The sequence below is a fragment of the Oncorhynchus mykiss genome, chromosome 9 (assembly GCF_057628025.1).
Source record: "Oncorhynchus mykiss isolate SJ-2025 chromosome 9, ASM5762802v1, whole genome shotgun sequence".
Lineage (NCBI taxonomy): Eukaryota > Metazoa > Chordata > Actinopteri > Salmoniformes > Salmonidae > Oncorhynchus > Oncorhynchus mykiss.
The window spans coordinates 73,302,772-73,329,303 of record NC_143030.1 but is presented as its reverse complement, the minus strand read 5'-3'; the positions used below and the strand labels follow the sequence as shown (position 1 = coordinate 73,329,303).

Here is a 26,532-nt window from a genome sequence, read left to right as displayed (position 1 = left end):
TTGACTCTTGAACAGTTGTTGCTTTAACAGTAATAAATCAGAAGTAAATCCTGAACTGCTTCATGTGTTCAATTAGATCAGATAGAATTGAAGTAAATCAAGGAGTTAAAGAAGAATATATAATTCTATAGTTAGAAGTGTCTCCTCAAGTCCTTGGGTAAATTTGACCTTCAAAAATCATGTGTCCAGGATGTTAGTTACAAAGGTTCTCTATGTAAATCCATCCAATGGGCAATTGTTGAAGTTCTGATTTACAGAAATATATTCCGTAATAATTGTCAAAAATAAATAAATTAGAAATTATTTATAAAATATTTTTTTACTGACCTCATATTGTCGGTTTCTCCTCCTTCACGCTGCGCTGGAAAGGAAGTCCACCCGAAAATTGCGCAAAAATAAACTGGACACGGAGTTCAGCCATATTGGTGGGTGCAAATATTGCGATATTTTTTCCATCGTGCCACTAAAGAAAATCTGATCGGGACTTAAAGTGAATGCTGTGGTAACAAATGTATGTCTCTCTGGTTCGTCTCTCTGACAGCAAAATACCACATGTATGTCTGCCTCTCTGACAGCAAAATACTGGTTCAAAGACACTCTCCAAAAGGTAACCAATATTTTTGTGCATGTTTTATTTCAACTAGTGGGTCTAAATGCTGATTGGTTAAATGCTGATTGGTTAAAACTGCATTCCAAACATTTGCAACATTGTTTATACATACAGGTTTACAGGTATGCTATGCAAGTTCTTGCAGAATTCCAGAATTTTTACATTAGATCAATATGAAACAACAAACGTCTGACTTGTAATTTGTTTTAAACACAGCTGACATAACATTTTAGTAAAAATGACTTTAAAAATACCCTACCATTTACTGTAATCAGTCATTATAATGAATTTAATAGTTTAACAGTATTGTGATTCAGACAGTATTTCATGAATGTTTGATTCTCTTCAGGGCAGCTTGAAGAGACTTCTTCAAGAATGTCTCATTGGAGGACAAGCAGCAGGACAGTGTGTGTTTGTGAGCCACAGTTACCTGGACAAATACAACCAGACAATAGCAGTCTATCAGTAAACAGATGTTAAGTGACAGTTATACCTTTAGACTGGACTTAAGGTGTTTTCATAGCCAACGTGCCTCCGTTTCCTCTTTGGGATCTAGGTCAGGTTACTGTACAGCTCTTTAGGACAACTGCTTATTTAAAAAGGGCTTTATAAATACGTTTGATTGATTGAAATAACCTACATGCGTGTTATACTTGGTCAGCACAGTGAGCATCATCTTGGCATACTTCATGGACTTGGTGAAGTGAGGTGCCTGGGAGCTTAGCTGGTCAGTGAAGAGTGTGAACAGCTCTTCATTCAGCTCCAGCTGAAAAGTGATACAAACAGATTCAAATCAATGAGAGACTAGAGATTTTATGAATACTCTGTTTTCACATACAATGCGATCAAATCAAATTGGTTTGGATAGCTATGGTAGATTAGAGAACTATACTGAACAAAAATATAAATGCTACATTTATATTGGTCCCATGTTTCATGAGCTGAAATAAAAGATCCCAGAAATGTTCCATACACACAAAAAGCTTATTTCTCTTAAATTTTGTGCACAAATTTGTTTTCATCCCTGTTAGTGAGCATTTCTCTTTTGCCAAGATAATCCATCCACCTGACAGGTGTCATATCAAGAAGCTGATTAATCAGCATGATCATTACCACAGGTGCACCTTGTGCTTGAGACAATAAAAAGCTACTAAAATATCACACAACGCAACACGTCCAATCAGCCTCACAACCGCAACACGTTTAACCACGCCAGCCCAGGACCTCCACATCCGGCTTCTTAACCTGCGGGATCGTCTGACAGCTGATGAAACTGAGGAGAATTTCTGTCTATAATGATGCCCTTTTGTGGGGAAAAACTCTTTTTTTAATTGACAAGATTTCCTTACATGAACTTTAAGTCAGTAAAATCGTTGAAATTGCTGCATGTTTCGTTTATATTTTTGTTCAGTATAGTTTGGTCTGGTTTGGTAGGTCTGGTACATTAGAGGACTAGTTTGTATTTGAATGGAGTAGATTTATGGTTCACCTTCTTGTCCAGCAGGGCATGAATGACAGACAGCAGTCCTTCACACCAAATCCCTTTGATTGTCATTCTGGACAAAATAATATCTTATGAGACTGTATAAGGCATGAATGACAGACAGCAGTCCTTCACACCAAATCCCTTTGATTGTCATTCTGGACAAAATAAGATCTTATGAGACTGTATAAGACGTTGTATTAAAATACATGTAATCAATACAGCCAGAACACTTCACTAGTTGTTAGATCCATTACACCCAATGGGTTGGTTTGTCTTACTGAAACACCAGCAGTCTGAAGTGAGGATCCAGGCAGTCTTCTATCAATCTGTTGAGCAGCTCAGCCTGTGCACTGCCTGATGATACATCCCAGATTTAGATGTACAGTGCCTTCGGAAAGTATTCAGACCCCTTGACTTTTCCACATTTTGTTACGTTACAGCCTTATTCTAAAATGTATTAAATAAAACATTTCCTCTGCAATCTACACACAACACCCCGTAATGACAAAGGTTTTTAGAAATGTTTGCAAATGTACTAAAAATAACCGAATAGCTTATTTACATAAGTATTCAGACCATTTGCTATGAGACTGTTTCCATTGATTATCCTTGAGATGTTTCTGAAACTTGATTGAAGTCCACCTGTGGTAAATTCAATTGATTGGACATGATTTGGAGAGGCATATACCTGTCTATATAAGGTCCCACAGTTGACAGCGCATGTCAGAGCAACAACCAAGTCATGAGATCGAAGGACTTGTCCGTAGAGATCTGAGACAGGATTGTGTCAAGGCGCAGATCTGGGGAAGGGTACCAAAAAATGTCTGCAGCATTGAAGGTCCCCAAGAACACAGTGGCCTCCATCATTCTTAAAGGGAAGAAGTTTGGAACCACCAAGACTCTTCCTAGAGCTGGCCGCCCGGCCAAACTGAGCAATCGGGGGAAAGGGCCTTGGTCAGGGAAGTGACCAAGATCCCGATGGTTACTCTGACAGCGCTCCAGAGTTCCTCCGTGGAGATGGGAGAACCTTCCAGAAGGACAAACATCTCTGCAGCGCTCCACCAATTAGGACTTTATGGTAGAGTGGCCAGACAAAAGACACTCATCAGTAAAAAGGCACATGACAGCCCACTTAAAGTTTACCAAAAGGCACCTAAAGGACTTTCAAATCATGAGAAACAAGATTCTCTGGTCTGATGAAACCAAGATTGAACTATTTGGCCTGAATGCCAAGCGTCACGTCTGGAGGAAACCTGGCACCATCCCTACGGTGAAGCATCATCATGCTGTGATGTTTTTCAGCGGCAGGTACTGGGAGACAAGTCAGATTCAAGGGAAAGATGAATAGAGAGATCCTTGATGAAAACCTGCTCCAGAGTGCTCAGGACCTCAGACTGGGGCAAATGTTCACATTCCAACAGGACAACGACCTTAAGCACACAGCCAAGACAACGCAGGAGTGGCTTTGGGACAAGTCTCTGAATGTTCTTGAGTGGCCCAGCCAGAGCCCATACTTGAACCCGATTGAACATCTCTGGAGAGACCTGAAAATAGCTGTGCAGCAACGCTCCCCATCCAACCTGACAGAGCTTGAGAGGATCTGCAGAGATGAATGAAGAAACTCCCCAAATACAGGTGTGTGTGAAGCTTGTAGCATCATACCCAAGAAGACTCAAGGCTGTAATCGCTGCCAAAGGTGCTTCAACAAAATACTGAGTAAAGGGTCGAAACACTTAATAAATGTGATCCATTTTTTTTTTTAAATTGCATAAATTAGCAAGCATTTATAAAAACCTGTTTCTGCTTTGTCATTATGGGGTATTGTGTGTAGATTGAGGGGGAACAATGCAATACATTTTAGAATAAGGCTGTAACGTTACAAAATGTGGAAAGTCAAGGGCTCTGAATATTTTCCAAAGGAACCGTACGTGGTAAATAAAGAGATTATATATAAATAGAAAGATGAATTGATGATTAGTGGCTAAATATAACATCATAGGTGGAGAATACTATATTGACTGACAGTTAATGCTCTTCTATTTTGGAGTCCACTATTGATCAATGTGTATGTCCCACTCACCTGTCTGCCCTTCCTCCAGGACTGGTCCAATCAGAGCGTGGCAGGTTGGCCTGGGGTAGCGACTGCATAGTGACGTCACAGCCGTGACTAGACAGCGTGAGGCAGGTTCAGAAAGGGACAGAACCTGCCAGAGTTCAACAGTACGGGAGAAGAAGTCAGAGATATAGGTAGCCTGACAAGCTATTGTCTTATTCACATTATAAGGCCGACTTGAACAGTACTGGCTCAGATTTTTATTTTCACATTGTCCTTTCCAGCAAAGAAACTATGATGGATTGGTAACCAGTGCAGCTTGGTAACCAGGCCAGCCCAGTGCAGCTTGGTAACCAGGCCAGCCCAGTGCAGCTTGGTAACCAGGCCAGCCCAGTGCAGCTTGGTAACCAGGCCAGCCCAGTGCAGCTTGGTAACCAGGCCAGCCCAGTGCAGCTTGGTAACCAGGCCAGCCCAGTGCAGCTTGGTAACCAGGCCAGCCCAGTGCAGCTTGTTTTGGCTCAGTGTTGGTCAGTGGTGTGAAAAGGGTACATATGAATGAAATGTGAGGTACCTTTCCCAGCAGGAGACTCTTGATGAGTGTGGCTGCTGTGCTGTGACTGAGATCAGGAGAGAGTTCTAGCAGGCAGCTACAGAGCTGAGGTAGGGTCTGTTCTGGCATCTCAGACAAACTCAGCATCCTACATAAGATCTCTACCTACAGAGAGAATGGTTGTTATTGGAAGTAGTGCTCATGAACAACCTGATTTTGCTAATGTTTTAGTGTCAATTTAAAAAAGTCCAACCTGGGAGGGGTCACAGTCGTTCAGCACCTTGAAGATATCCACTGAGCTCTGGTCCCACTAAACAAAGAGGACACAGGGGATTAAGGCCCTTTCATGTGAGTCAGTGCATCTCAGACATGATCACTTCATTAAAATAGATATCTTACCTCCATCTCACTTTCCAACATTTCCTTGATTTGAGGGATAGAAGCCTGAACCAAGAACACATAAGTTACTTTCAGTTCTTCGGTGGTGTCAACAGAATACTAATGTGACTGAATAGTTAAGTCATGTCCTTTATTCATCTCACCTTTACATTCTCAGGCAGGGCATCACTTGGACTCCCTGCTGCTGGCTGCGGTTCCACAGCTGGTTCTGGGATGACACCAACCACCCGATCCGTCTCCATCTCATCCTTCAAACCCTCCGTTCCCACCACATACTCCATACTGCTACAACTCCTCTCAGTGTCCACAGGAGAGAGACTTATCCTCATCCTCTTACGCTGCTGTCCGGCGTCGTCCTCAGGTTCTGAGTCCAGATCAACACAGCTGCTCTTCCTCTTCGGAACCACATCTAGCCCACCCTGTGAGGATGAAGACAGTTGTGGCTCTATTGGTCCACCTAAACACAAGGCCCATCCTGTTGCTTTATCATCACCACCACCACTATCCCTCAGACGCTCACATAGTCCCCTTAGTCTTTCTCTGCACTGGGGGGTGATTAGAGGCTCCTTCCCCCCAGGGGCTCCCAGGTCTCTCCGGAGCTGTACGACTAGGGCAGACACCCAGGGGTTTGGGGCATGCTCCCCCTGGCTGAGGCAGTCTAGCAGGTGAAGGACACTGGTCCGGGGATGCAAAGGGTGGGTGAGATGGAGGAAGGACACGAGGCTCCGTTGGAAGGCAACTGGAAATAGGCACACGAGTGGTTTGCTAAGGAAAAGAGCAGTGGGTTATCGAAGAGAAACGTATATTATGTATTTTTTTTACATTTAAAATACACATCACTAGTCTGGTCAGTCTAGAGAAGTCAAACAACGAGGTCAAAAAGCCTAGCTGTTTAACTTTAGTGGAATAAACGAGTTTGGACTATTTTCTCACGTTGTCAGGGTCTGAGCATCACTGTTCAGGCATATTTCCTGCTGGCAAAGAGTCTCGAGACAGGTGTGTAGGCAGCGGTCCGGGTCTGACCGTCGCTGCCGCTGGAACACCCACAGACCTCGACGGGCACCAGTAGCTCCCGATAGTAAAGAACGAAACAGCAACCGGGAGCGTCCATCAAACCGGAGCAACAAAGTATTTGTGTCCATGGTCGTCTTATGGATAACAAGAAACGGCCTAAAATAAGCGTAATATGTTGTTTTTTGCCTCCAACTAACCAGCGATACAAAATGTCATGCTTTGTTTACGTTTTCACCACCCTCTTCCTGACGTGAACTTGTAACATGAGGGTCTGGCGCCGCCTACTGAGCTGGAGTGGTAAGATCGATAACTGCTGGTCCCCGGTGACGTGGCTAACTAAATGGTTTTTCACTTTTTTGAGGCTATACTGAAAATGTGTGTTTGAGTCATCCATACCAAGCAGTCTTTATCACAACCACTGTGTGCTGTTTTGGCTTCAGTATAAAAAGGTTCAACAAAGACAAGCCAGTTCTCAAATTTTACTTGAAGCCAACTAAGACACACAGGGGTCGCAATATTTAGGCAAATAAGGTATTTCTGTTATTTTTTTATTTATACATTTGCTAACATTTCTAAAAACCTGTTTTCGCTTTGTCATTATGGGGTATTGTGCGTAGATTGATGAGGGAAAACAAATTTAATACATTTTAGAATAAGACTTAAGTAACAAAATGTGAAAAGGAGAAGGGGTATGAATTTACAAATGCACAGTACCACTTGTGCATATGTGGGAATTCACTAACATTAGACATCGCCAATGCCTGCAGCAGGAAAAAAATAAATAAGCAGCAAACTGTGAAACAATATTTTATTCCCTTTTCTGTGTGTACATTGAAAACATAATAGAATAAATCAAATCTAACATTAGGTCTTCAATCATCATGTCAACACCGCAACAAGAGTTTCCCTGTCAACAGTAAAGGTAAGCATGAAGCCTAATCTGGGCTCCCAAGTGGCGCAGCAGTCTAAGGTGCTGCATCACAACCGGCAGTGATTGGGAGTCGCATAGGGCGGTGCGAACCATTGGCCCAGCATCGTCCGGGTTTAGGGGAGGGTTTGGCCAGGGTAGGCCATCATTGTAAAATAAGAATTTGTTCTTAACAAATCAAATGTATTTATACAGCCCTTTGTACATCAGCTGATATCTCAAAGTGCTGTACAGAAACCCAGCCTAAAACCCCAAACAGCAAGCAATGCAGGTGTAGAAGCACGGTGGCTAGGAAAAACTCCCTAGAAAGGCCAAAACCTAGGAAGAAACCTAGAGAGGAACCAGGCAATGTGGGGTGGCCATCACATCAATTAGCCAACTAATTCATTAACCCATCAACTTGCATGGAACCAAAACCCATCAACAGCAAGAGAACAGCCAATCACAGGTCTAAGAGGATGACTCCAAGCAACAACCCACACAACCCTGGGATCCAATCAAAAGTAAAGGCCCTAGTCAACCCATTGCAGTCCAAACCCATGGGGCAGGGTGGCAGTGCTTAGAATAGGTCATACTTGTCATATTCACCCAGGTACAGCGGGAACACCATTGTCATCATCCAGCAAGTCATCCAGAAGAGTCAGAACAATGACAAAGTCAAGAAGCTGTCTAAGTCATCCAGAAGAGGCAGAACAATGACACAGTCAAGAAGCTGTTTAAGTCATCCAGACTCATGGCATGGTGCTGTTGGGTGAGAAAAAAAAGAAGAAGCTTTTTACAATTTAGAAATGCATTGAGTGGTCACAACAATATCACAAATATCTGTTTCAGTTTACATTTATCTATGTTGAACTGTGTGTGTGTGTGTGTGTGTGACATTAATACGATCATTGAAATACCACAAGATGATCGTGGCAGCGATGGGGTCTGTAGCCTTGAGGCAGGTCATACCAACAGAGACACTCCATCTTGAAGGGACAGCATCCATGACACATGAAGAAACTACATCTTATTTTCTGGAGTTGAAACAGAGCATAGGTTTACCACAATCAAACTAGGATGCCAGAACCCCAGAAATCCATAGTGACATCTGGTCGAGAGAATGGTAAAAGCTGACCTGCATTTATCTTTAAAGTTACGGATAAGATTTTCCTTTGGTTTTCCTTCCACCCAGTACTTGTTGGGGATGTAAAACGCCGACTTGACTCTGCACTTTTGGAAACCCCTTGGGAAGAGAGATAAAGTTGTTGGTTACTTCGACAAGTCCAAAAAATGTTTTAAAAAAGATAGGACACTGCCGACAGTAGATGATCAAAAACTAAAACAAGCCACAATAAACTAACCTTTCTCCCCATTCGCTTACTTTATAACTTCTTCCTGGAAGTTTAGTTTTTTTCTCCAGGTGACACTGTAGCTCTGGCATGATGCCAAAGCGCCTATCCCCAGCGCTGGTCTTCTCGTACACCGTCTTCATGCAGATGCCACAGGTCACATCTTTACTCAGGTTGAAGTTTGTCCTGGTCTGCCTGGAGGGCAAGGGGAGAAAGAGGAGGCACCACACTCTGCTGCCACCGCCATCGCTGCCTCCTGGGAGGAAGGCTCCTGCTGGGAACAAATGTAACAGCTTTCAAGTGCTGCTTAGCAGTATTACTTCCGCACTCAACATCCTTAATGGTAGTTGATATTGCAACCTCCGCTTCTCCAACACGCAACCACCCTGTTTGACAACATACTAACCAGCAACATACTAACCAGCAACATACTAACCAGCAACATACTAACCAGAAACATACTAACCAGCAACATACTAACCAGCAACATACTAACCAGCAACATACTAACCAGCAACATACTAACCAGAAACATACTAACCAGCAACATACTAACCAGCAACATACTAACCAGCAACATACTAACCAGCAACATACTAACCAGCAACATACTAACCAGCAACATACTAACCAGAAACATACTAACCAGCAACATACTAACCAGAAACATACTAACCAGCAACATACTAACCAGCAACATACTAACCAGCAACATACTAACCAGAAACATACTAACCAGCAACATACTAACCAGAAACATACTAACCAGCTGCGCCTCCAAAAAGGATCCAATTCGGCAGCGCCAGTAGAGAAATGTCAAGCTTTTGGGAAAGCTTACAGGACAATCTTTGACTCTGTTACACAAAGAACATAAGAAAAGCCAAAAGGCTCAATAAATATTTCCGTGTGCCATTAGAGAATACTATTGATGATATTTTACTTTCTTATCACATTTGTAAACATTTCTCAAAACCTGTTTTTGCTTTGTCATTAAGGGGTATTGTGTGTAGACTGATGAGGAAAAAAAATACAATTTAATACATTTTAGAATAAGACTGTCGTAACAAAATGTGGAAATGTAAAGTGGTCTGAATGCTTTCCCAAATGCACTTTATGTACAGTTGAAGTCAGAAGTTTACATACACCTTAGCCAAATACATTTAAACTCAGTTTTTCACAATTCCTGACATTTAATCCAAAGAAAAATTCCCTGTCTTAGGTCAGTTAGGATCACCACTTTATTTTAAGAATGTGAAATGTCAGAATAATTGTAGAGAGAATGATTGATTTATTTCATCACATTTCCAGTGGGTCAGAAGTTTACATACACTCAATTAGTATTCGGTAGCATTGCCTTTAAATGGTTTAACTTGGGTCAAACGTTTTGTGTAGCGTTCCACAAGCTTCCCACAATAAGTTGGGTGAATTTTGGCCCACTCCTCCTGACAGAGCTGGTGTAACTGAGTCAGGTTTGTAGGCCTCCTTGCTCGCATGCACTTTTTCAGTTCTGCCCACAAATTTTCTATAAGATTGAGATCAGGGCTTTGTGATGGCCACTCCAATACCTTGACATTGTTGTTCTTAAGCCATTTTGCCACAACTTTGGAAGTATGCTTGGGTTCTTTGTCCATTTGGAAGACTGCAAATGACCAAGCTTTAACTTCCTGACTGATGTCTTGAGACATGAGACTGATCAACAACAACAGGAAGCATTTGTTTGGAATCATTGCAGCTAAAAGGTGGCACTTACTTTGTACCACACGGGCATTGGGTGTTGTATACTTTATGAAATAAATGTAATTGTGTTATTTGTTCACGCAGGTTCCCTTTATCTAATATTAGGTTTTGGTTGAAGATCTGATAACATTCAGTATCAAAAATGTGAATTTGAAAGAGGGCAAAACTTTTTCACAGCCCTGTACATGACACTTCAACATTCTATGGCAGCCATGTTTTCCTCCTAATTAACATTACATGGGGAATATTTAAACAATGTCGTGTAACAGGGAATGTCTAGAATTCTAAAAGTTGGCGTAACTAAATATATGGGTCTGGGTGTGGTGTGACCGGGGTTCAAACCTTTTTTTTAACCGATCATTGAACTTAACACTTTAGCTAGTTAAAGCTAGGGGTGAAAGACTCTATGATTTTTGGAGTAGACTCAGACTCCTGTGGTTGGAGTCAAATCTTCCTCGACTCCCAAAACAAGCTGAAACCTCTGCGCATAGCTTACACAACAACTCAATATTGCGGAGTCCTACTAAGAAGACATTTTGCATTCTAGAGAGAACTGGCATTAGCATGATGCTTATCAACTTATAAGAAGGCCTATTTTGTATAAATATAGAAGGTGGTGTGTAGGAACTAGAATTATTCAGTCATAATTCCGCTGTGCACAGCCTTGACAGATCACATGGGGTTATGTGGTGCACTATGCTGATAAACCCATTATTTGCGGTGTTACACAGCCCTTTCTGGATGGGGATAGTATTACTTGAAATGTTTATGTAATTATTATACAAGCATGTGTGTTATTCCAGTGGACGATTCACAAAGGTTTAGTTTTGACAAACTGCCCTGTAATTATTTTTCATTCTATTAACGGAAGTCTGGAGTAGAGTATTTTGTATTGTTATTTTTTTTAAGACGTGAAGATAGTTTTCAAAGTCATGTCTAGACAAGGCTACACTGATAACTCATGCTTGGCTGCCAAATGTATAGGTGTCCCCATAATATTTACATTGAGGAAGTGTGATCATAATCATTATTTCAGAAATCCATGATAAACCTCTCTTAGTAAATATGCCCCCGCTCCCCATCCTGCTGATTTCAGCTGCTGAACAGTATAGGCATAATTAAAGTGACCATGGCAACCATCCAGTCTCCTTCGTTGCAAAAATACTGAATCATAGGAGAATGGGAGTCGAGGAATCGATTATTTTGGAGGCAGTAAATTCCATAGCAATGGCATTTCAAATTCAAAGTTTGAATGAAGTTAAGTGATACCAAGTTTCAACTACAAGTTTAATCAATAACAGAAATCAGTTGTTTTAGTTGATCAAAACAACTTGTGCTCTACAACCGGATGAAATGTTGAACATTGCAGCAGATCAAAGACTGAACAACATAAAAAACAAAAAAAAGTTTTATATATATATATATATATATATATATATATATGGGCTGTGTTAGAAACCCACACAGGAACACCACTCCACCTTCCTGTTTAAGTGGGGCGGCAGGGTAGCCTAGTGGTTAGAGCGTTGGACTAGTAACCGGAAGGTTGCAAGTTCAAACCCCCAAAACCCCAAGCTGACAAGGTACAAGGTCATTCTGCCCCTGAACAGGCATTTAACCCATCATTGAAAATAAGAATTTGTTCTTAACTGACTCGCCTAGTTAAATAAAGATTAAAAAAAATGTTTTGTTTATGGGAATTTCACAATCTCAGTTTCAAACAAAACGGTTTAATTAATTAATTATGCTAAATCATGCAAGTATAACTTGTCTGTGTAACTGTAACCCTGCCGACCCTTTACTCAGTACCTTCGGCAGCGATTACAGTTATACTTGCATGAGACCCTGGACACAGCAGCTGATATCATATGAACTGCACAGGAGGAAGAGGCAGCGGCCTCTGACTTTGGAGACCTGCTGGGGGTTGGGGGACCTCGACCTCTCCGCCCCACTGCCCTCCCCATCTCGAGGGTATCATGGAATGGGACTGGCAGCCAACAGAATGAAAGAGGGGAAGAGGAGAGACTGGAGAAGGTGAAGACCAGCCACAGCAGACAAGACAGTCCAGCTGCTGCTACCAACTATACAGGTAAGAGTAAATGAAATACATGTCATTGGTTATATTCAAAATAAGACGTTAAGCAGGAGGTGATATACTTCACTGTAATATTTTGGACTTATATAGTGAATACAGTGTATTCTGAAAGTATTCAGACCCATTTACTTCTTCCACATTTTGTTACGTTAGCTTTATTATAAACTGGATTAAATTGTTTTGTTTTTTTGTCAGCAATCTACACACAGTGTGACGGTGTGAAATTTGTGCAAAGTTATAAAAAATAAATGGACATTTTACATAAGTACCTTTTTTATTTAAGCTCATGAAACATGGGACCAACACTTTACATGTTGCGTTTATATTTTTGTTCACTATATTAAAGGAGTATGTCAGTCTGTTATTGGACCCTTACACTACAATGCCCCGCCAGCAGGTGGTGCAACTGAGACTGACTGGTTTAGTAGTGCAGTCAGCACAGCAGGGCCCCACAGTCAAAGCACTACTGGGTGTGGGTGGCTCGAGAGGCTATCACAGCGTAGGGGCATGTATCGAGAGGAGGGAGGGAGAGAGAGAAAAAGTTATGCTGCTGTAGACATGGACCTACGCTCAGAGCTCCTCAAGTCTATTTGGTATGGTTTCACTGCTCTGGATCTTGAGAAGAGTGGGAAAGTGTCCAAGTCTCAACTCAAGGTGAGCACCTGGATTCATTTCAGCCAAAATTGATGGGATTTTACTAAGGGGTTTGGCCCCATGTTTTAGGGGCACCGTCTTCTAACCAAGGCACCCAGCTCTCTCATTTCCGACCTCATGAAGATCTTTATTGGGGTAGCTGGAGTCATCCAATAATATATAGTTCTGGGTCAATAAAAATATACTTTTGACATTAGTGAAGATGAGCAGAACTGGTCCTGAATATCTTGATATGCTGTATATGTTTGTATATGTGGTAGATCTTCTGCTGATCTTCATCTGATTGAGTGTATTTCCTGGTTGAGCAAACCTTCATGGCACATGCTCTGTGTGTGTCAAGTTATTAGCTGATTGTTTTAGTGTTGTAATAGGGCTCGCAGTGGTAACTATATTTTTCCCATGGGTGGGAGAACAACACTGATGATAGTGAAATAGTGCACAGTAGGGGCAATGTGTGAGCTGGAGAGTTTGCTCTGCGTTTCTATGAATGGAAGGCCTCATCACCAAGTTGTGACCAGGCTGGTCCATGATGTCACCACATGCAGTGCAATTGGTACTGTGGCACTGAGCACGACCAGACAGCTGGTGAATATAACTTGTCACCACATCGCCACTTGTACTACAGTCCACGTACATCTTCAGTGCTTATTGATATGAACCTGAGTGCCAGTGTGTTGGTGCTAGCATGCCAACTCCCTGTCACGCTGTTTGGCTTGACAATGAACAATGGAGTTGGCCAGAGCACAAACAAACATCGGACCAGGCTATATTGTTACATGGTGTGGGACCAGTCCCACTCTCCTCCATCGAGCTCCATGATTCAGCCATGTGCTCCTGGCCTGGCTTTCACTATCAGAACCTCGTGACTAGGCTTATCCCTGTCATGCTGGTACTGGCAGACTGGTCTGGAGTATGGGCCAGTCTAGAGACCAGGGAGTCAGGTTCATAGAGGCTGAAGGTCCCCAAGCCACGCGGGTCTTGGTGTTCTTTAAAATTGAGAAATGTATATTACTAAACTGAACAGAAATAAGAAGAAACTGTTTTATGAAACTCATATAAATTCTATAAAAATCTTTGGAGTACTTTAAATGAAATTGTGGGCAGAAAGACTAATTCAACTCCATGTTTTGTTGAATCTCGGGGCTTATTCATCACATGACCTTTTGATATTGCCAATTATTTTAATGACTATTTCATTGGCAAAGTGGGCAAACGCAAACATGAAATGCCAACAACAAACTGTGAGCCAACATATTCATGCGTAAAATATCTAATAATGAAAGAAAGCGTTGTAATTTTAAATTCTGTGAAGTTAGTGTGAGAATCCATCTCGTATTGATAACTTAGCTGGAAAGCTACTGAAGATGATGGCAGGCTGTATTGCGCCCCTTTACTCGTTCAGCCGATCAATCAACTTGCTGCCGGCTCTTAGCAACTTTTTGAAAAATAATTAAGACTTTCAGCATGCTTATAGAGAAAGGCACTCAACATGTACTGCACTGACACAAATGACTGATGATTGGCTAAAATAAATTGATAATAAGAAGATTGTGGGAGCTGTACTGTTAGACTTCAGAGCAGCCTTTGATATTATTGACCATAACCTGTTGTTGAGAGAACTTAAGTGTTATGGCTTTACATCTGCTGCCATATCGTGGGTTGGGAGTAAAACATGGCAAGTGTGTTGTAACGCAAGGTAGCACTCTAGGGCCTTTTACTGTTAAACAAAGCCTGTGTGTCTATGTACGCTGATGATTTAACATTATACAGTCAGTTTTGTAATGGGTGGTTGGTTAATAATAAACTGTGTCCTGAACATCTCTAAAACTAAGAGTTTTGTATTTGGTACAGATCATTCCCTAAGTTCTAGACCTCAGCTGAATCTGGTAATGAATGATGTGGCTGTTGAGGAAGTTGAGGGGGGAGAACTTCTTGGTGTCAGCTGAGACCGTAAAGTGTCATGGTCAAGGAATAATTGTTGTGAAGATGGGGAGAGGTCTGTCTGTGATAAAGAGATGCTCTGCTTCTTTTTTTTAACGCCACAGTCGACCAAACAAATCCTGCAAGCTCTAGTTTTATCAAATCATCTCTATTGCCTGATGATATGATCATGTGCTGCAACTAAGGACCTAGAAAAGCTGCAGCTGGCGCGGAACAGAGCAACACGTCTTGCCCTTCAATGTAGAAAAGAGGGCTAATGTCAACAGTATACATGTCAGTCTCTCTTGGCTCATAGTAGAGGAGAGATTGGCTGCATTCATTCTTGTTTTTGTGAGAAATATTGTGAAATTCAAACTTCCCTGTATAATCAACTTACACACAGCTCTGACAGACATAACCCACCAGACACAGACATTCAGAATGAATTCAAGGGAACCCAACGTATTATGTAGAGCCATGATCACATGGAACTCCTTCCCATCTCAAATTATTCAAGCAAACAGCTACATTTGCTTTAAAAAATAAAACACCTCACAACACACCTCTCCCCTATAACTCACATGTATATGTACCAGTGTACAGTCAGTATGTATGCGTGTAACTGTCCAGAGGAACGTTTATGTTTCCATTGTGCTTATTTAAAATGTGTGTAGTTAAATGTTCTGTATTATGTCATATTTTATGTTTTGTGTGGACCCCAGGCAGAGTAGCTGCTGCTTCAGCAACAGATAATGGGGATCCCAATAAAATCCTTGGTTCAGTTGTGAGAAGAGGGTTGACTGAGTGAGGGAGGAGGAGAGGAGGACAGGATGTGGTGATGATGTGTCAGAAAATGAAGGCTGGGTTCTACACGGGTTTACTGAGTCTCTCTCAAAATAAGATACATATCTCTCAACTTCTATTTCAGTAAGGTCCAGTCATTTATTCTTGTTTTTCATGAGAGCATCCTCAATCTTATCAGAAGGTCTAAATGGCAGTTGGAACATTGTTGTGTGAACACAAGAAGCTCTCTTGAAGTAACCCAATAGATATTTGACTATATCCTTCTCCTGTATTCTGACGTGATGGGTGCATGATGCATGTTTCCTCTGAGACTAAAATACTGTAATGATTCAGCTTTTGTGTTTCAGGTCTTAAACTGTCAAAGTATTTAATGCTCTTTTCTGTCTGACAGAGACAAGTCTGTACAAGGTTTATAAACAGGTCTTGGCCAGATACTAATATTGACGTCTGTTACGTTCCGTATTGGTTCATCTTCTGCCGATCTACCATTCCAGTGTTTAATTGCTATATTGTAATTACTTTGCCACCATGGCCTATTTATTTCCTTAACTTAGCTCATTTGCACTCACTGTATATAGACTTTTTGTTTTCTTTTGTTCTACTGTATTATTGACTATGTTTTGTTTACTCCATGTGTAACTCTGTGTTGTTGTTTGTGTCGAATTGCTACGCTTTATCTTGGCCAGATCGCAGTTGCAAATGAGAACTTGTTCTCAACTAGCCAACCTGGTTAAATAAAGGTGTTCTCAACTAGCCAACCTGGTTAAATAAAGGTGTTCTCAACTAGCCAACCTGGTTAAATAAAGGTGAAATAAAAATAAATAATAAAAAAAACTCCTCCAGATCTACCTGTTGTCCATGTGTTTTAGGTTCTGTCCCATAACCTGTGTACGGTTCTGTCCATCCCCCACGACCCAGTGGCTCTGGAAGAACACTTCAGGGATGATGATGATGGACCGGTCTCCAGCCAGGGGTACATGCCTTACCTCAACAAATACATACTGGACAAGGTAATGAAATGCATGCATCATGGCAACAGCTGAGTTTATGTTTTTGTTAGTCTCACTCAACATTGTGTGTATTATTATGTTTCCTGCACACAGGTAGAAGAGGGCTGTTTTGTCAAGGAACAAGTAGATGAGCTTTGCTGGACTCTCACTGCTAAGAAGAACTACAAGCCGGGGAAGGACAATAAGAACGTGTTGCCAGGGAAAGATGCCTTTAGTCTCTGGTGCCTGTTTAACTTTTTGTCAGAGGACAAATACCCTCTGATTATGGTCCCAGATGAGGTGAGTTCAACTTCACCATCCAGTCCTAGTATTTACCTGCCAAATCTCGGAAAAAAATTGCAGACTTGTGGTCCTTTATGCGCAGTAAATGTGGGCTTGCATGTCACATAGCTTCTGGTTTCCTGTAGTCTGTTTTTCACAACTGCTGTTGGCAGTGTTGTTATGATAAGCTACAGGCAGCTTTTAGAGTAGAGCACAGTGGCTCTGCGTGAGAACCAGCAGTCAAGGTTGTTTCACTAAAAACAAAATGGAGGAGGTTACCTTATCAATCAAAAACAATACATTTCACTGGTGGCAAAACAAGTGAAAGGCAACTATTTTCACCACAATATACAATGTCAATGTCTTTTTCTATGCCAAATATTTGTGCTCCACACTTTATTTGTTCAGGTGGAATACCTGCTCAAGAAGATGTGTATGGCCATGAGTGTTGAGCTCAACTGTGTGGAGCTGGAGGACTTCATCTCCAAGGATACAGTGCAGCAGAATGGTTTCACTGTCTGGTCCTTCCTGGACATGATGAACTCTGGGAAGGTAACTAGAGGCATGGACCAGGAAATCACCAGCATGGCCATAGAGGAGGTGTACAGGGAGATAGTCGGAGATGTCCTCAAAGAGGTAGGCTACCTGAAAACAATAGAGCAGTATGGTCTGTCTGTCTCTCAGCCGGTCCCACATCGCTCCCTTTCCCTCCCGCTTGGCCAGAAAATCTTGATGTTAGCATGTCTGAAGGGATATGTACACTCGGTGGCCAGTTTATTAGGTACACCACGCCGTTCATGAAAATGGTTCGCTCCGACAGACAGTGAGTCACGTGGCCGTGGCTTGCTATGTAAAGCAGGCAGGCATTGAGGCATTCGGTTACTGTTCGATTGAATGTTAGAATGGGCAAAATGAGTGACCTAAGCAACTTTGAGTGTGGTATGATCGTTGGTGCCAGATGCACCAGTTCCAGTATCTCAGAAATGGCCGGCCTCCTGGACTTTTCACACACGTCAGGGTTTACAGAGAATGGCGTAACAAACAAACGTCCAATCGGCGGCAGTTCTGTGGGCCAAAACATCTCGTTGATGAGAGGTTGAAGGAGAATGGCAAAAATCGGGCAAGCTAACAGGCAAACAACGGCGCAGTACAACAGTGGTGAGCAGAACGGCATCTCAGAACGCACAACTCGTCGGTCCTTGTCACAAATGGGCTACTGCAGCTGATAGGTTCCACTCCTATCCGCTGACAACAAGAAGAAGTGGCTCCAGTGGGCACGCCATCACCAACACTAAACAACTGACGAGTGGAAAAAGTTTGCCTGGTCCGACAAATCTCAGTTCCTGTTGCGTCATGATGATGGCAGTGTCAGGATTTGGTGTAAGCAGCATGAGTTCATGGCCCCATCCTGCCTGGTGTCGACAGTACAGGCTGGTGGCGGTAGTATAATGGTGTGGGGAAGGTTTTCCTGGCACACGTTAGGTCCCTTGATAGCAATTGAGCAACATTTTAATTCAGATTGTTCTGGAGGAAAAGGGGGGGGGGGGGTCCAACCTGGTACTAGATGGGTGTACCGAATAAACTGGCAACTGAGTGTTTAAGCTGTGTAGTGATGTATCTTCCACCATATTGCTGCCACCACCTTAAAGATTTGCAAACATTGGTAAGGGCAAAAGGGGATGTGTCAGTGATAAGTTGTTCTATGTCAATAATGTGTGTGTTGACTTTGTGGCCTCCAGGGGTATCTTTGGAAGAAGGGTCAGCTGAGGAGGAATTGGAAGGAGCGCTGGTTCACCCTAAGGCCCGGTACCCTGGCCTACTACACCAGCGAGGACCGCAAGGATCGCCAGGGAAACATCCCTCTGGACGGGGACTGCTGTGTGGAGGTTCTGCCAGACAGAGATGGGAAGAGGTGTATGTTTTGTCTGAAAACTCTCTCCAAGACCTATGAGATGAGTGCCTCAGACACCAAGCAGAGACAGGAATGGACAGCAGGTCTGTGGGACATGTTCTTCTACTCAGTGATCCCTCCTACTAATAATGCATTCACTCGCAATAGACTTCAGGCTCCTCTAAGAGTGAATATATAATGTGAGCCCTGTGTGGAAGTACTATTGTACAACTTGTTACAGCCTATCCCCCTCCCTCCCCACAGCCATTCAGACAGCCATCCGTCTACACACTGAAGGGAAGACCTCTCTCCACAAGGACCTGAAGCTGAAGAGGAGGGAGCAGAGGGAGCAACGGGAGAGGAGGCGGCTGGCCAAGGAGGAGGAGCTGCAACGTTTTCGGGCCCTCCAGGAGGAGAAGGAGCGTAAGCTGGCCGAGCTGGAGCTCCTGAAGGAGGCACAGAGGCAGGCCCAGGCTCTCCTGGAACAGGACGAGATGAGGAGGCGTCAGCAGCATGATGAGATGCAGCGGGCCCTGGAGGTGCAGCTCCGCGAGGCAGAGGAGGTGAAGACTGGGAGGGGAGAGGGAGACGGTGGAAAAGAAGCGATAACAAAGGGAGGGAGGTGGTGAGGACAGAGAGGGAGGGAGGGGAGGGAGGCGGTGACAATGGAGGGAGGGAAAGGAGGGAGGCGGTGAGGACAGAGAGGGAGGAAGGGGAGGGAGGCGGTGACAATGGAGGGAGGGAAAGGAGGGAGGCGGTGAGGACAGAGAGGGAGGAAGGGGAGGCAGTGAGGACAGAGAGGGAGGGAGAAGAGGGAGGCGGTGAGGACAGAGGGGGAGGGAGGGGAGGGAGGCGGTGAGGACAGAGGGGGAGGGAGAGGAAGGAGGCGGTGAGGAAAGAGGGGGAGGGAGGGGAGGGAGGCGGTGAGGACAGAGAGGGAGGGAGGGGAGGGAGGCGGTGAGGACAGAGAGGGAGGGAGGGGAGGGAGGCGGTGAGGACAGAGAGGGAGGAGGGGGAGGGAGGGAGGCGGTGAGGACAGAGAGGGAGGGAGGGGAGGGAGGCGGTGACAATGGAGGGAGGGAAAGGAGGGAGGCGGTGAGGACAGAGAGGGAGGAAGGGGAGGGAGGCGGTGACAATGGAGGGAGGGAAAGGAGGGAGGCGGTGAGGACAGAGAGGGAGGAAGGGGAGGCAGTGAGGACAGAGAGGGAGGGAGAAGAGGGAGGCGGTGAGGACAGAGGGGGAGGGAGGGGAGGGAGGCGGTGAGGACAGAGGGGGAGGGAGGGGAGGGAGGCGGTGACAATGGAGGGAGGGAAAGGAGGGAGGCGGTGAGGACAGAGAGGGAGGAAGGGGAGGGAGGCGGTGACAATGGAGGGAGGGAAAGGAGGGAGGCGGTGAGGACAGAGAGGGAGGAAGGGGAGGCAGTGAGGACAGAGAGGGAGGGAGAAGAGGGAGGCGGTGAGGACAGAGGGGGAGGGAGGGGAGGGAGGCGGTGAGGACAGAGGGGGAGGGAGAGGAAGGAGGCGGTGAGGAAAGAGGGGGAGGGAGGGGAGGGAGGCGGTGAGGACAGAGAGGGAGGGAGGGGAGGGAGGCGGTGAGGACAGAGAGGGAGGGAGGGGAGGGAGGCGGTGAGGACAGAGAGGGAGGAGGGGGAGGGAGGGAGGCGGTGAGGACAGAGAGGGAGGGAGGGGAGGGAGGCGGTGAGGACAGAGAGGGAGGAAGGGGAGGGAGGCGGTGAGGACAGAGAGGGAGGGAGGGGAGGGAGGCGGTGAGGACAGGGAGGGAGGGAGGGGAGGGAGGCGGTGAGGACAGAGAGAGAGGGAGGGGAGGGAGGCGGTGAGGACAGAGGGGGAGGGAGGGGAGGGAGGCGGTGACAATGGAGGGAGGGAGGGGAGGGAGGCGGTGAGGACAGAGAGGGAGGGAGGGGAGGGAGGCGGTGAGGACAGAGAGTGAGGAAGGGGAGGGAGGCGGTGAGGACAGGGAGGGAGGGAGGGGAGGGAGGCGGTGAGGACAGAGAGTGAGGAAGGGGAGGGAGGCGGTGAGGACAGAGAGTGAGGAAGGGGAGGGAGGCGGTGAGGACAGAGAGGGAGGGAGGGGAGGGAGGCGGTGAGGACAGAGAGGGAGGGAGGGGAGAGAGGCGGTGAGGACAGAGAGGGAGGGAGAGGAGGGAGGCGGTGACAATGGAGGGAGGGAAAGGAGGGAGGCGGTGAGGACAGGGAAGGAGGAAGGGGAGGGAGGGAGGCGGTGAGGACAGAGAGGGAGGGAGGGGAGGGAGGCGGTGAGGACAGAGAGGGAGGAAGGGGAGGGAGGCGGTGAGGACAGAGAGGGAGGGAGGGGAGGGAGGCGGTGAGGACAGGGAGGGAGGGAGGGGAGGGAGGCGGTGAGGACAGAGAGAGAGGGAGGGGAGGGAGGCGGTGAGGACAGAGGGGGAGGGAGGGGAGGGAGGCAGTGACAATGGAGGGAGGGAGGGGAGGGAGGCGGTGAGGACAGAGAGGGAGGGAGGGGAGGGAGGCGGTGAGGACAGAGAGTGAGGAAGGGGAGGGAGGCGGTGAGGACAGGGAGGGAGGGAGGGGAGGGAGGCGGTGAGGACAGAGAGTGAGGAAGGGGAGGGAGGCGGTGAGGACAGAGATTGAGGAAGGGGAGGGAGGCGGTGAGGACAGAGAGGGAGGGAGGGGAGGGAGGCGGTGAGGACAGAGAGGGAGGGAGGGGAGAGAGGCGGTGAGGACAGAGAGGGAGGGAGAGGAGGGAGGCGGTGACAATGGAGGGAGGGAAAGGAGGGAGGCGGTGAGGACAGGGAAGGAGGAAGGGGAGGGAGGCGGTGACAATGGAGGGAGGGAAAGGAGGGAGAAAGTGAGGACAGAGAGGGAGGAAGGGGAGGGAGGCGGTGACAATGGAGGGAGGGAAAGTAGGGAGAAAGTGAGGACAGAGAGGGAGGAAGGGGAGGGAGGCGGTGAGGACAGAGAGGGAGGGAAAGGAGGGAGGCGGTGACACTGGAGGGAGGGAAAGGAGGGAGGCGGTGAGGACAGAGAGGGAGGAAGGGGAGGGAGGCGGTGAGGACAGAGAGGGAGGGGAGGGAGGCGGTGAGGACAGAGAGGGAGGGAGGGGGGAGGGAGGCGGTGACAATGGAGGGAGGGAAAGGAGGGAGACGGTGAGGACAGAGAGGGAGGAAGGGGAGGGAGGCGGTGAGGACAGAGAGGGAGGGAGAGGAGGGAGGCGGTGACAATGGAGGGAGGGAAAGGAGGGAGGCGGTGACAATGGAGGGAGGGAAAGGAGGGAGACGGTGAGGACAGAGAGGGAGGCGGTGTGGACGGAGAGGAGAGAGGCGGTGAGGACGGAGAGGGGGGGAGAGGAGGGAGGCAGTGACAATGGAGGGATGAAGGGGAGGGAGGCGGTGAGGACAGAGAGGGGGGGAGAGTAGAGAGGCAGTGACAATGGAGGGAGGGAAAGGAGGGAGGCGGTGTGGACGGAGAGGAGGGAGGCGGTGAGGACAGAGAGGGAGGGAGAGGAGGGAGGCGGTGACAATGGAGGGAGGGAAAGGAGGGAGGCGGTGAGGACAGAGAGGGAGGCGGTGTGGACGGAGAGGAGGGAGGCGGTGAGGATGGAGAGGCAGTGAGGATGGAGAGGAGAGAGGCGGTGAGGACAGGGAGGGAGGCGGTGAAGACGGAGAGGAGGGAGGCGGTGAGGATGGAGAGGCAGTGAGGATGGAGAGGAGAGAGGCGGTGAGGACAGGGAGGGAGGCGGTGAAGACGGAGAGGAGGGAGGCGGTGAGGATGGAGAGGCAGTGAGGATGGAGAGGAGAGAGGCGGTGAGGACAGGGAGGGAGGCGGTGAGGACAGGGAGGGAGGCGGTGAGGATGGAGAGGCAGTGAGGATAGAGAGGAGAGAGGCGGTGAGGACAGGGAGGGAGGCGGTGAGGACAGGGAGGGAGGCGGTGAGGATGGAGAGGCAGTGAGGATAGAGAGGAGAGAGGCGGTGAGGACAGGGAGGGAGGCGGTGAGGATGGAGAGGCAGTGAGGATAGAGAGGAGAGAGGCGGTGAGGACAGGGAGGGAGGCGGTGAGGACAGGGAGGGAGGCGGTGAGGACAGCTAGTAACAGGAAAGGGGGAGAGGGTGAAGGGAAGAAAGGAGTGTGGTTATAGCACCATAAAGGTTCCAATGAGAACCTTATGAGCATGGTTCTTTTATATAACCTTACAACAAGTTCTATGTAGCACCAAAAAGGGATCTGCTATGGTTATGATCCAAGATCCAACTGCCTTTTTTGGCAGTCTATAGAACCTTCTGTTTTGAGTGTGTGCTTACCTGTGTCAAGGAGGAGGAGGGTGGCGGTTGTGTTGTGTACTATGGAGGATGGTTGGTGCAGATTTAGAGTGGGTGACAGATCTTCTATGCTGTGTGTGTCTCTCCAGTCGCGGGCCAGCATGCAAGCAGAGATGATTCTGAAGGAGGAGGAGGCGGAGCGGCAGAGGAAGAGGATCAAGGAGCTGGAGGGGTTGCAGACGAGTCTGGAGGAGGCCTTGCACCAGGAGATCAAGGCCAGACAGGACGAAGAGGTCTTTAGATACGCGCAGACTGGGTAGGGTGCTGCATGCGCACACACACAGTATTCTTCTTCAAACATATTCACTTCCATAGACAGGCTCAGGTAGGGCTAGCAGTCGGCATGTGAAAACGCATCCACTTAGCACGTATAAGCTGCATGTCTTTTATTGAACACAGCACACCACAGGGAGACAGATGTGGTGAGAAGCTGATCAGTGTTGAAGGGTGGGCTGTTGCGTTAGTGAGGTTCCTGAGGAAGTAGAGTTTTTAGCAGAGGAAGTTGTCTAGCTACGATCTGTTGGATATGTTGACAGGGTGTGCATGGGCTCTGTCTCAATCTTACATGCAAAAAAAGAAATTATCTGACGTGTCCTTCCATTAATGCCCTTTCTGGCTGTGAGCACTGCATATAATACCAAGCGTTAAGTTCCCTGCTTGTCAAAGCTCTCAAAGAATCTCAGACATGGCAAAGATATCATAAAGAATATAGGCTCGTCCATGCTTGTAATAACTTGGCTTTAAATACAGTGTTACCGAATTCTTTCTAAATCTCCAGCAAATCATGCTATATTTACTGACTACTGTATGCCCTGTGTGTTTTAACTTGACATGTTTCTAAAAAACCTTGAATCTGTATTGCCCAGTTTGCTGTCTGAGGAGGAAGAGAAGATGAAGGCCCTGATGGCCCTCCAGGACGAGCAGGAGGAGTACATCCGGAAGACCCAGAGAGAGAAGCAGGAGCTGAGGCAAGAGATGGAGAACAAGACCCGGGCTCTGGAGGAAGCTCAGCGGCAGCTGGAGGAGGTCAGGGCCAACCGACACCGGGTCGACCAGGACGTTGTGGTGAGTAGCCTACCGTTATCAACACACTGACTACTTCCCTTCACAACAACACTGGATATTTAGATTGGGCTTAATTATCAACACTAACATCAATGTGATTAACATTAGAGCCTTATTCATGTCTTTAGTGTGAATTTGTTCCACATGTTTCAATCTTCATTGTGTCCTGATAGGCTGCCCAAAGGAAGCTTCGTCAAGCCAGCACCAACGTCAAACACTGGAATGTTCAGATGAACCGGCTGATGAGTCCAGTTGGACCAGGAGGTATGTCACGCACATTGAAATGTTGCCATTTTGTCAAGTGTTCAGCATCGTGTGATGTAATGAGGTCACTTGAGTGGGCAGACATTTCCTTGCGATTTGACATTTAACTATGCACAAAGAGCAGGGAGCGATGTAAGACATGCGATGTGCAGAACTACTGTACAGTAGTAGGTGTATGCTAAAGGTCGTGAGAGATGTCCCTCTTTCTCTGAGGTTGTAACTAGGTTTTGACAACCTCTTTTTAGTGTACTTCTTTCTTTAAGCATAGCGTTGATAAGACGTACTCGTGCATTTCTGAGTTATTCATCATATTTTCTACTGTAAACCCGTGGCTCTAGCATCCCTCTTGTCTTTGACACAGTAACTTCAAACCACAGGTACACTGATGACTTACCTGCCAACAACCACTGTTCTCGTTCATAACAAGATGGCTTTGTCAGATTCACCAATCATCACTTATGAATAATTGACCAAGACATACTTAGTTACAATGTGGTCTTGTCCAGCAGAAAACAGTACAGCAGGCTTAGTGTTTGTGTTTCTGTATCCTGTATCAGAGAAGAGATCTTCTGGAGGCTCGTTCTCCCGTTTCCAGATCCCTTCTCAGAGAGATCCCGGCCTGCGTCTGAGACAGCGGTCAGAGGAGCAGGATGACGAGAGCAAGGAGAACGTGGACAGCAGTGGTGCAGGGTTAGGCTGTGAAGGAGAGAAACGTCTCTCACAGACCTCTAACGGAGGCATGGACATCCCCTGAGAGGATATGGTTCTTCTCCTCTAGAAGGGAAAACTGTGTTACCAACTGTGTTTCGTTTGTGGTTTTTGTAATGGAAAAGGTGGAAAGACTGAGCGAGTATGAATTCATCTTTTAGGTGGTGTCAATGTGAACGTTCTGTCTAGTTGACGGAAAAGCATGGATGGGATAAAGGAATCGTCAAGATACATGATGTTAATCTTTTGAATATTATTCTCCCACCAAGTTGGTAGTAAACAATTAGATGCATCATTGGTAGTAAATGTATTATGTCAATAGTATTCCATCACAGCATCTCACGCTATGTTGATAGCAAGTCTCCATGTTTTAATGAAGAACAGAATAACCACAAGTGTTTGTTTTGTTGTTGAGAATTTCTTCTGAAAGATCACAAGATGAAGATTTCTTTCATCTCACAAAATGAATTCTGTAAATATATTTACTAAATGAGTCTAGTTTGTTCTCTTCTCTCCCTCTTTGTAATGACAGACAGAAAGACAGACAGACAGACAGACAGACAGACAGACAGACAGACAGACAGACAGACAGACAGACATATTAATAAAATAAGGAGAGTACTCTGTACCAAATGGGTACAATATGAAAACAGAGAAGAGTGGAAATTAATGCAAACAGCTCTGTGGTCTCTTTATTTCCTGTTTCCGGAGTCAGTTGAAACTTTACACACATGTAGAAATGTAAGCTCGGGGGCCAGGTGCGTACCCTGTGTGTGTAAACTATGTAGACATTGCATTTTCCCAATCCTTATATCTTCTCAGTGTTTGTGTGACGAAACGAATAACTAATTCAAGGTATTATCCTGCTTTATTTTTTGGATGTGGATACATATTGGATGTGACAATATGTATCAAAAAAGTGTTAAGAGAGACACCTTCTGACCAAAAAGGACAATTACAGGAGAGATTTATTGCAAATACCAAGATCCAATAATGTGGTGGGATTGACATGATTGACACCCTTGATAAAGATGAGCAATAATGACTGTATAAAATAAATTATTCAAATACTGAGCAATATTATATGCTCAATTTCTTTTGGAAATTATTTTATACTAATACAATTGCTCAGAGAAAGAAATGTTGTTTAACAATTTATTTTTAAATTTCAGAGGTAGGCATTAAAGACATGCTAAGACATGCTAACGGTAATGGTGAACGGTTAGCATGTCTTGGGGTTATGATCTTTGGCCCTCTGTAACTTTCTCACACATCATTATTCCCGATCAATTCAAGATTATTCGTAATCATGGTAGCATCCACATTAATGTCGAAGTGTTTAAAAACATATATTCTTATTTAGAATAAAATGTACCTCAACATGACACAATATATTATTTAACATCAATTTATATTTGGCACAAAAAAATAAACAC

The 26,532-nt window shown here is 45.7% G+C and overlaps 2 protein-coding genes across 4 annotated transcripts; one reads left to right on the top strand and one right to left on the bottom strand.

Moving 5' to 3' along the window:
• Positions 1-617: 617 nt before the first annotated feature.
• Positions 618-6,388, bottom strand: fance (FA complementation group E). 2 transcript variants are annotated; one of them, XR_016483534.1, is made up of 10 exons: positions 6,032-6,381; positions 5,242-5,863; positions 5,099-5,143; positions 4,953-5,009; positions 4,721-4,864; positions 4,177-4,300; positions 2,375-2,450; positions 2,100-2,251; positions 1,251-1,376; positions 618-1,040 (listed from the first exon to the last, which is right to left on the bottom strand). XR_016483534.1 is itself a non-coding variant. In XM_090185767.1 (10 exons), exons 1-10 carry the CDS (start codon positions 6,238-6,240, stop codon positions 936-938), a joined length of 1,575 nt encoding a protein of 524 aa, XP_090041893.1. In that variant the 5' UTR covers positions 6,241-6,388; the 3' UTR covers positions 618-935. The 2 variants fall into 2 exon arrangements, 1 of the variants encoding a protein (XP_090041893.1); XM_090185767.1 differs by having other exon boundaries at positions 2,100-2,166; positions 6,032-6,388.
• Positions 6,389-12,659: 6,271 nt separating this feature from the next.
• LOC110531250 (differentially expressed in FDCP 6 homolog) lies at positions 12,660-26,179 on the top strand. 2 transcript variants are annotated; one of them, XM_036988815.2, is made up of 10 exons: positions 12,660-12,857; positions 16,451-16,591; positions 16,685-16,870; positions 17,261-17,488; positions 18,592-18,847; positions 19,008-19,306; positions 23,149-23,315; positions 23,926-24,124; positions 24,298-24,388; positions 24,946-26,179. In XM_036988815.2, the coding sequence occupies exons 1-10, from the start codon at positions 12,711-12,713 to the stop codon at positions 25,140-25,142; spliced, it is 1,911 nt and encodes a 636-aa protein (XP_036844710.2). In that variant the 5' UTR covers positions 12,660-12,710; the 3' UTR covers positions 25,143-26,179. The 2 variants fall into 2 exon arrangements, with proteins under 2 accessions (XP_036844710.2, XP_036844711.2); XM_036988816.2 differs by having other exon boundaries at positions 12,661-12,857; positions 17,261-17,404.
• Positions 26,180-26,532: the final 353 nt, after the last annotated feature.

Coding starts and splice junctions, on each gene's coding strand:
- fance (XM_090185767.1), bottom strand. CDS start 6,240: ATGGACACAAATACTTTGTTGCTCCGGTTTGATGGACGCTCCCGGTTG. Junction 2,451..4,176: donor CCTGGAGGAAGGGCAGACAG/GTGAGTGGGACA, acceptor ATGTATCATCAG/GCAGTGCACAGGCTGAGCTG. Junction 1,041..1,250: donor TGACCAAGTATAACACGCAT/GTAGGTTATTTC, acceptor GTATTTGTCCAG/GTAACTGTGGCTCACAAACA.
- LOC110531250 (XM_036988815.2), top strand. CDS start 12,711: ATGTATCGAGAGGAGGGAGGGAGAGAGAGAAAAAGTTATGCTGCTGTA. Junction 19,307..23,148: donor AGCTCCGCGAGGCAGAGGAG/GTGAAGACTGGG, acceptor GTGTCTCTCCAG/TCGCGGGCCAGCATGCAAGC. Junction 24,389..24,945: donor GAGTCCAGTTGGACCAGGAG/GTATGTCACGCA, acceptor ATCCTGTATCAG/AGAAGAGATCTTCTGGAGGC.